Consider the following 10,724-nt stretch of genomic DNA (forward strand, 5'->3'; position numbering starts at 1 on the left):
CTGAGAACTGGATCCAATTGCCAACATTCCAGTTGATGTAACACACACACACACACACACACACACACACCTACCTTTCAAAGTTCAGATTACACATCACAGAGGCTCTAAAAATCCCAGAAATGAAAGAAGTTAATTGAATTTGTCTGTGCACGTACTCCAGAACACGTGAGGTGGAGATGTCTTGAAAACAGTGTAACACTGGTTCATTCTCACTTCCACCTCATCAGACAACAACACACACCAACTGCTGTGTGAGAGAGTGTGTGCATGTTGCATATCAACAAAGTCCATTCCTAAAAGCATGTGTTTTTATGTGTGTTTATGGCTCACATGCTGACCCTTGGTGCTCAGTGTACGTCTGTGTGCATGTGTTCAGAGGGTACAGACTACGATTGTTCTCTCTGGGTGTTAGCTTTCGGAGCAGGAAGTGCACGTTCGGGTCAGGGGAGGATCTAGGCACGCTCAGTCTGCCCACATCTGTTCAAATACCAGAGACCCTCAAAGTCACACAGGAAATATGTGTGAGTGTGTGCACGTGTGTGTGCGCGTACTACAGAAGCCGCTCTTTGTGAGCTCAATTTATAAAAATATTTGACCTTTTCGCTGCATATAACACTTTCCCACAATAAGCAACAGAGGAAAATTTGTCATGTACCTGCTGTAAAGTTACTCCAAAAGGGCAAAGACCCTGAATAAACAGGTCCCCTATACAGCTCCAGGTTATTCTTTTCATGTTACACAGGGTCAAAAACAATACAATGGAGCTTTATAGCGCTAATGTATGATAGTGTTCCTATGAGTACAGGCCCCTTATAGTGGTATCACAATTTTCACTTTTCAGGATTTAGTCCTTAGAACTAAGCAACAATGTGTTGTTCATTTCCTTTGAGAAAATGAATTAAGCATTTTCTGATCTGATGTACAGAACTACAGGACAATCGTTTTTAGGTGCCTGCTAAAGCACAAGATCACTATAAAGATAAACGCTGACAGTCAGGAGAAGATTGTGGTGGTGGCTTAAAGAGAACAGTGTTAACTCTTGGTAAGAGAGGAGGTATAAACTGTGGTTCATCATGTAAAGTCACGCTACATCCACTTTTTGCTTCTGTGGGACAGCAGTCAGGTCAGAGAAAGTTGCTTGTCGTTAAAACCTGAAACATACGTCGTTCTTCTGATGAGGATAGTCTCCAAAATGGACACTGTCACAGTTCAGAAGGCCCAAACGCAGAATCACAGGGCAGCGGCAGGAGTAAAGCAACACAGAGATTTTTACTGATGGCTTAAGCGGAGTAATGTACACACACCTTTCCCGAGGCCAAAAAGCAAAAATCCAGACAATCAGGCAGAGATACAAGTCAGGTAACAGGAAACAGGTCACAAATCCAAAAGGCAATACAAGCATACGAAGCAGGCAGGAGCACAGACTACAACCTGGAAAAGAACTTTGACAAACTGAGCGGTAGAAGAACTGAAGGGATAATGAGCTAATGAGCAACAGGTGTGTTAGGCAGACTGAGCAGGCCGGCAGCCGATTGGTCGACAGACAATGCGGGGGGAGGGGCAGGATGTGCGCTGGCGGGAGAAGCTGGCAGGTGCTGACTGGAGAATGAGCAGAGGAGTGCATGCAGGAGGGTGGAGATACAGAGCAGCTTTGGACCAAAATGAAAAACCCGTTAAGATTTGTAAGAGATCACGGTTGTTGTTTATAGAATATGGATACACTTAAACAAGAAAAACACTTAGTGAAAGCCTCACTACATGTTACAATTCTTGCTCTGCATCAATAGTTACAGAGCAAGAATTGTTTCAACTAACCTCTACATCCTGGAATGGACAACCGCAGCAGAATTTTTGTACAAAGAAATCGTCCGGTCTACACTGATATAATGTTGTGGGACACCACACAACTTTTGATGGGGTCGAGCTCCAAAAACAATGGATTCTACATTTCCAAACCTGATTGGTCCTTCATTAGATCCTCCCTGCCCGATAAACCCTGACCTCTCTTACCAATTTGTATTCTCAAGCCGAGCTAACCCCCGATTACATCATCATGACATCATCGGGGTTATTTTCTCTGACTCTTGAAAAAAAAAAATTACATTATCGTTTTCACATGCTACCCCATAATGAATTCATTTCACCTTTTATTAGCCTACATTGTGTGTAAAATGGGCACAGAAAGAAATAAAAGAAAATATAACACAATAAACACTGGAACATTCGGAAAACTTGTACTTCAGCAACATTTTTATTGTCTTTAGAGCACTGTGTGTAACACATCCATACAGGCTGTTTCATTGGGTGTGATGCTGGTCGTGAAATGTGAGGGGACTGGCGTCAGAGGTTGTGTGTTTGTCTTTTTTCTGCTTACTTCCTGGAGGTTCAGGCACAATCCAATCTTTGTACATGAGTCAGGAAAACACATTTACTAGATTGAAAAAGATGATATAATCCCTCAAGCAAAACATTGAGTGTTTGACGAACTGAAACTTTAAATTTGTGTGAAATGCTGATTTTATTTGTTGGGTGAATAAACACTTTTTGAAATTGTACTTGATAAGGTACCGTATCTTTTAACATAACCACTGCAGACAGCCACACACATGCACACATGCACACACAAGACTGACTCATGGACTTTTGTAATGGCAATAAAAGCCTTCTGCTTCAAACACGCCCTGTTGATTAAGAGTCAGTTAAAGCATCTGAGACGACGGGAAAATGAGTGGAAGAGTTGGGAGGGGGAACATGTGGGGAAGGGAGGGAGCTGAGGAGAGACAGTAAGATTTTATTAAAGAGGGATGATGGGGGGATGGGATAGAAGGATAATGGGCCTGCAGGAGAGGAGAAATAAAAGAGTCAGTAAATGTTCCCATGTGTTGCCGACGCGCAGCATCTTGCAGGAGAAGTGGAGATGAAAGCGAAGGATACTGAGTAAAAGGGATCCAACCTACCAGAGGATGGAGAGAAGAAATGAGAAGATGGGAGTGGCATGAGGGAGGTGAAGACTGAGGACGAGAAGGGAGGGAGCGATAAAGGAGGACAGGAGATGAAGGCAGTGACTCAAGGGCAAACTGAGAGACATGGAGGAGTGAAGAAAGGGGCACCCTCTAATATTTAAAGATCCAGTGAAGAGGCATTCTGTCTGCACTTTCCTGAAAAACAAAGAGCTCCACGAATAGAAAACAAAACAAAAGCTGAGTGAGTCCCTGGAGTAGTTTCTCTCCTCCTCCACCTCCTCCTGTGCTGCCACGTTTACGGGAGACAATCTGTCTATTCTTGGGACAGCCAGGCGGGAGCCAGGGAGAGTCCAAGCACCCGTGGTAATAGCTGACATTAAGGGGTAAACAACACAGGGAATGAAAAAGAAACTGGGTGGGAGAGGTCATTAATGCTGTCTCATTGCACAATGTCAACACTTTGCCTAATATTGTTTTTAATGTCTTCTTTTAAGAGTGATTGGGGGGCCCGGGAGGGTTGAGTCAAAGAGCCATTGTTGCCTTTCAGTTTATTTGAGTTGAGTCAAGAGGCAAAAGTTTGACAGTTTGTCAAATTCAGACATGTGTAACAACCGTAGGACACCTGCTACAGAGCCGAGTCCTCGGTGATGTTTGGAAAAGTAACTCAAAGGAGTGACTTAAACTTAAAAACTAACTTCTTGGAAAAATAACTCAAGTTAAACTTAAGTTAACTTAAAAGTAAGTAGTAGTATTTTAGGAAAGTTGCAGTTAATTTGCATATTGTGTAAAGTATAAACCTCTGGACAATGTGTGAAACTTTAAATCAGGACCCATGGCAAACATGAACTCAATAAATAGTTCCATTCATTAAAAACTGCATGGACGTGGTTGTGCTTGCTTCCCTGGGTATTTTACATGGTACAAAGTAAGTGATTGACAAAGTCATGAAAAACTGGATTGATAGAATAAAGCACCTGTGTGATATGACAGAAAGTACGTCTATGGGGTCTGTGGGTTCCCCAGACAGCAGGCCGAGGGTTAAAAATCATCCAAATCATAAAGTACCTGCTAAAAGAGAGGATCATCAACACTTTTACTGGTCTAAATGTGACACCTAGTGGATTTAATTGGCTACTTCATCTTTCCCTCTGGCCCTCTCTCAGTCATACAGACTGTGTGAAGACACTTCTGCAATGCACTGCAGTAATACAGTTAATTAACTTTATGATACTTTAATATACTTTTTGAACACATTTTTCAAAATAAGATTTAAAAAGCCAGTCTTACTTTTCATACATTTAGTGATTATAGTCAAAAGTTAACATATGAAAGCACACATGTTGATTATATAACAACTAGAACTATACATTGTTCTAACACCCTGTAGCTGAGTCCATGTCTTCAGGTGCGTCCTACGTGCTGCTGTCTGTCTTTGTGCTGCAGCCTCCTGTCTGTGAACACACACTCTGCTGTGTTTCCTCCTCCAAGCTCCTCTTGATAGTCAGCTCTCTCTCAGCCTCCTCCACACACGGAGCTTTGGCCACCAGGATGTGGAGCTTCCCGTCTGGAGCCAGGCAGCAGGTGACGGCTTCAGGCTTCATCCCTTCAGGCAGATCAAACTCCTGTCTGAACTCGTGGCGTCTGTAAGAGTAGGAGCCGTTCCCGTCCTCCTGCTTCTTCTCCGTCTTCCCGCTGACTCTCAGCTTCCTGCCCACCTGCCTGACACACAGCTCCTCTGGGGAAAAGCCCTGAGTGTCCAGGGTCAGGCCAAAGTGCTCTGCCTCTTTCTCCAGCTGGTGGGAGGCTGGCTGTGGGGCCACACTGCTTTGGAAAGGCTCCGTCTCCTCCAGGATGTTGTGCTGAAGTTTGTCCATCAGCTCCAGGCTGCTGCAGAGCTCCTGTAGGTTTGTCTGCAGCAGGTCCTGCTGGTGGAGCGGAGGTCTGACCTCTGGCCACAGACTGCGTAGAGGACAGTAGAAGTCCATGAATGGACTGAAGGCAGACTGGAAGCCATGAGAGCACAGCATCTTCACTTCAGCGTGTGTTGAGTGTGGAGTCGTCTTGTCGTCAGATGACACACTGGTAGTGTGTGTTGTCTTCTGTGCTGCTCTCTGTCTCAGCAGTGGGACTGTCCCAGCTTTTCTACTCTGGCTGGAGGAGCTCCAGAGTGTTCAGGAACTTTCCTGTAGTTACCACAGCTCTCCACTGGGTGGGGCTGTTACTCAGGAGGGCTGATGTCACCATGTAGTGATCATCTCTGTTTGAGCTGGAAGTTTCTAGACATCAGTACAAATGAAGAATTGACCTGCAATATAGAATCAGTTTTCACAGTGTTTTGAGTCAACCAGTTCAGAAAACACAGTTTCTGCAACATACACTGGTGAAGGAAATCTGATCTTTCTTTTCAGAGTGTTTTCAGGAATGATTCTTTTATGATTATTGTGTTTTCCGGAGGGCATCAGATGGAAAGGTAAAAATGAATCATAGAGCCTCAATTTGAACGGGAAGAGAAAAATGTGAGCTCATTCAAATTTCTATTCAACTGTCATAACTTAAACAAGAGTCCAAGCTTCAACAAGGTACTTCCCTTCCTCTTTGAGCACATCTGACTCATTTGATATTAACTCATTCGGACAATGTTCGACGCACAAATAGCATGAAGGGAACAGATTATATCAAATACCTGAGAAATGTGTTTCACTAAATAAAATGACATGTTATGTAATGGTGAGAAAATATTATCCTTTTGGTAAAAGTCTGTGCAGGACACTGTCTAGCTCTTCCAAACAAAACCATCGTTAAAAAATAACAGCAGCACAGTTCTGCAAGCAAAATCTTGATGAGGCTATTTGATCGATTACTCTGAAGCGATAAACTCCCCATTTCATCTCTGGAGAATTAAACTTTATTTGAGATCAATAATATAAAAAATACAATACAAATAAGCCGAAGGAGTTCAAGTTTAACTTCTATATTTCATGAATATGATCTGTTCTCTGGTGCTGAATGTCTCAGCAGTGGAGCTCCTGAGGAACCGTCCTGTCGTTACCGCATCTGTCCACTGGGTGGCGCTGTTACTCATTAGACGATTCCTGTGTGCTCGTGTCATTTTCTGACACCTCTCACTGGGAGATTTAAGCTGCAGCAGAGCGCAGTTTTCATTTTTTGAATGTGTGTGTCTGTCATTAATAATGTTTTGATCAGTCCCAGAGGGTTACTGACACCAGTGTGTGTGTACATGTTCAATCAATGATATCATTTCACGCAGATCGATACTCTAGACCTGCTTTTTACCGTGTTTACAGGAAACCATTGATCGATGAGGCTTTCAGTCATTCAAATAACAAAAGTGAGTTCATGATATTAAAGTGAGTTATCAGTTGTGCCTTCAACCTTTAACCTTACAACATTTTAAGCTCTGAAATGTGATCAGACCTACAAACGGGCTTCATATTTAAGAAGATGCTCTAATCTGCTAAATAAAATAAAAAGAAATCTAATATCTAAAATGTGTTTTAACCTAATTTAGATTTAGATTTAACACACACACACACCGTGATCACACACTTCCTGAGTGAAGGTCTGTCTTGCCTTTGATGGGACAAATTCTATCAAACAAGGGGGTGGGGGGTCTAAGTAATTACAGTGTGCTGTAACACACTAGTGTGCTGTAACACACTGATACCTGAACAGCCATCTGTGTGGAACAGGCTGCAGAAACAAGCTCCGTTCCCTTTTTATGAATGAATGCCGCGTCCCCGTGATCCAGTCAGCCAATGAGCAGCGCGCACCTGCACCCCCTTTGCAGCTCTGCAGCATCAAGAGGTCACCACACTTGAAAAACGTGGAGGGAAGAGCGGAGTCCTCAGCAGCGACAGCCCGCAGCGAGCAGCCGGTCGGATGAGCCAGGCCTTCACACACACACGCACACACACACACACACACACGCGCTCCTGATTTTCACCACAGACCGCGATGCCGTCAAAAAACAGCAACACCGTGGCCGCGGAGAGACGCATGGACCTGGCCTCGCTCTTCTGCATGATCGGGCGTCACGGTCCCGCCGTGGCTCTGGCTGTCATAGCGATGGCATCCGTGCTGGCGGGTTTCATCATCTACCGGACCGTGAGGGGGAAGCGGAGGAAGGCCACAGGCGCAGCCGCCGACGGTGACGTTAAGTCCGCCACAGCGGAGAGGGACGCGTCGGTGATCCAGGCGAGCCCGGAGGAACCGCACAGCTCCGTGGAGTCAACAGGTAAAAAGATCCGCAAATAACCTTCTAGCATCATTTCATAGAATAGTCCTGAAGGAAACACAGGGCTGTGAGTGGAACATAAACTCTTCACGGTACTGCAGATAATGTTAATATTAATGTCGTGAGTCAGAGATATTATAGGAGATTTAAATAGGCCATCATAAGGTAGCCTGCTGTAGGACAGGCCTATAGCCATCATTAACTCTTGTCTTCATACTGATCCAGCAGATACATGGAATTACCATAGTAGAAGATATTGTTGCAAACATCAATAATTCAGAGGCAAATAATGTACTTTAACTACATTTACTGGTTACTTTCCAGATTAACATTTTATAAACACATCATGTAATGAGCTCTTAAAATGTGATGCAGTGTTATAAAACTACCCAGGACTAAATAAAATAGTTTAAATTAGAATGACCTCGTTGTAAAGTGCTGCTGAGACATGAAAAATAAGAATAACATTTCGTTAATCACATTACATGCTGGATTCAGTCACAGACACAATGAGATATAACTGACTAGGTATCAGGGTACACAAGAGAGATTCTTTCCAGGTCAAATAAGGTCTTAAATAGAGGCATACAACAAACTAATCATTGCTGCTGCTGATTGGATTTATTTCCTATCCTTTAATTAGATCTTCTACTGTCTTGTCATTTTACAAAGGCTGAGAGGTGGATGATCTTACTGGTTTTTATATCAGTCCTTTGTAAACTCATCAAATATTAATTCATAATTTTACTTAAATGTCTATAGGTTATTTAACACCAGCCATTTGAATATTTAGAAGGCAACCCTTTATTATCTAGACATAAATCAAAAGGAGAAAATGTGTCAAAAACGAAGTCACCATTTTCTTAATTATATTGAGTGTTTTTACTTTATAACATATCGGCTTTTCCCTTGTACCTTGTCATAGACATGAGTGATGACGGCTCCACAGATGTGAAGGAGGATGTTGACCTAATGCGGAGTGATCTCAAAATCAGGCACCGCCGTGCTGCAGCTGCAAAGATACCGCCACCGTTTTCTCCCCCTCAGAGTGACATCCAAGTACCAGACGACGAGCACACCGCATCAGATGTGACAGAGGAAATGTCAGAAAAAGAGTCAGACACGTGTGCAGAAGGGGCTGGTCAGAGCCTGCAAAGCAGCAGTCACACAGTGGCTGAAATGGCGGTGGAGGATGCTGCTGACTGCCCCCACGGTGCAACAGATGACACTGCTGAAGATGCGATAGAAGAGTTCCATGACAATAATAGCTGCTTGAAGGAGTCTGAGCTGAATGAGGATAAGAATCACGAGGAGGACGAGAGGGTAAGCAGCCTTTTGTCTGTCTGTGAGGATATATGCCAGCCACAGAGAAATGAAGCTAGTCTGTTAGATTAGAGGCTGAAATGCTCTTTCAAGGGCACGGACGAACAAATTCACCAGTCCTTTTTTTCCTTGATGGGCTGAGTACTAGAGTGTGTGCCTGGGTTTGAAGCTAAAGCCCCATTAGAGTATATTAATAGCCCTTTTTACACAGAGATCATGCAGTATTGCCATAAAGAAGACTCCCCATTAAAGCAGCTTTGCTTGTTTACACTGAACCCAAAAATGACCTAACCCATCCAAGTAACAGAGTAACAGCACAGATTCCCCGCCTTGAAAAAGCAGTGTAAAATGGGCTAGTCATACAGTCTCCTGCGTCCAACTGGGGCATCTGTAACTGCAGCTTTAAAGGAATAGTTGGACAGTTTGGGAATATGCTTTCTCACTTTCTTGCAGACAGTTAGACCAGAAGTTTGTAGCACGCATGTCTGTTTGCTAAATAATAAGGTCCAGTCTGGAGATGCTTTGCTTAGCTCAGCACAACGACTGGAAACAGTTGACAAGAAATAGTCCAACACTCAAGACCCCCAAACTGGAAACTGGAGTTGATCTTTTTATCTCACTTAAGGCATTTTCCAATACGCCTGAACTATCTGAACTATCTTTAAGAATTTGGAGCACCAACCCAGTGGGATTATTTCTCTTTACCCAATGTATCCATTTCCCTTAGACTAGGAGATAAGCCATATTGTCTGGTATATACTTATGCACTTTTATTGACAAAGTTAGACCTGAAGATATTAACTCTCTATTCACGTGTCCAGGTGTTACAAGGAGAATGCCAGGAAGTTGAGGATGTGATCACAGACAACAGGCAAGAGGAGAAAAGCTTCCAGTCAGCTCTGAACAATCCAGCGTGCTTTGAACAAGCTTCTCTTATGGGTGAAAATGGTGATGATGACAGACAACTAGATAATAAAACCACACTGGAGTCGAACTCAGAGGAGCCTGTCATTCAGATTGAAGATGTACCTGTCCCTTGCACCTATTATGGTAAAGACGAGGAGTTTGAGGAAGAGAATCCAGATAGTGTCGACTGTAGTAGTTATTCTGAGAATTGCCTCTCTCCAGAGGAGGAAAACAAAAATGATTGGGAGGAGGTAGAAGAGGAGCGTGTAGACTACTGTCTAACTGCCCAACAAGCTGAGATCTGGTCTCCAACATGTGAACAAGAAACAAACCTTGCATCTACACAGCAGGACCAGTGTGATCAGACAGACGAGGTGACGCTGCCCATTCGAGATGAAGATGGTGCTCTAGCTGGGGAAGTGATTGAAGACGATGTAGATAAAGACCACTCACCACAGTTCGACAAGCAAGAAGTGGAGGTTAAACAAAAAGAGGAAAATGGTCTTTCGTGTAGTCAAGAGGACGGCGTTCTCTGTGATGGTGCTGATCAAGTGACAGAGAAAACGCTGACGAGCGACAACACTGTGGCCTCTAGTGAAGAACGTCACGGTTCAGATGTGGCAAACAGCTCTGCTCTGTGCTGTTTGAGCACGCACGTTACGGATGATAATCATGATGACGATGGTCTGTCGGGTATCACCCATGATGGAAAAGCTCAAATATCCAGCATTGCAGACTTCCCTGACTTGTCATTGGATTCTCAACAACCACAGAAAGATGAAATACCATATTTGGATCAAGATACTGATTCTGCTATTCTTGGCCCTCAAACGGCATCGGATGAAACAGAAAATCAGCCTGAAAGCAAGAATGGCACAATCACGGCGATGGCTGAAGAATGCAATGACCACGTGTATGACCCTCATGTTCAGTCTTCCTACAAAGACCAACAAAGCGCCCAAATGGTAAATAATGAAGCTTTTGATAAGTCAAGTGTTGCTGCCCCTCCTGATATAGTTGCTCCTGATGATGACACCATTACTACAGCTGTGGTGGCTGAAGTTTTCGACAAGGCAGGTGTTGCTGGTGATACTGATGCAGTTGACATGACTCCTTCTTCAATAGACGAAGAAATATCTTGTCCTCACCTGATATCCATTTACCAAGACCAAGAAAGTAACCACACGGAAAATAATGAAACTCCTGATGAGACGAGGGTTAATTCTGCCACTGATGCACCTGCTTGTGATAACGCCATACCTCTAATGTCTGAA

General features: G+C 43.6%; 1 protein-coding gene across 1 annotated transcript; it reads right to left on the reverse strand.

Annotated features, from left to right (window-relative positions):
- Positions 1 to 4,378: 4,378 nt before the first annotated feature.
- LOC139219019 (heat shock protein 30-like) lies at positions 4,379 to 4,993 on the reverse strand. Its single transcript, XM_070850792.1, has one exon. The coding sequence runs from the start codon at positions 4,991 to 4,993 to the stop codon at positions 4,379 to 4,381; it is 615 nt and encodes a 204-aa protein (XP_070706893.1).
- Positions 4,994 to 10,724: the final 5,731 nt, after the last annotated feature.

This window comes from Pempheris klunzingeri, chromosome 19, assembly GCF_042242105.1.
Source record: "Pempheris klunzingeri isolate RE-2024b chromosome 19, fPemKlu1.hap1, whole genome shotgun sequence".
Taxonomy (NCBI): domain Eukaryota; kingdom Metazoa; phylum Chordata; class Actinopteri; order Acropomatiformes; family Pempheridae; genus Pempheris; species Pempheris klunzingeri.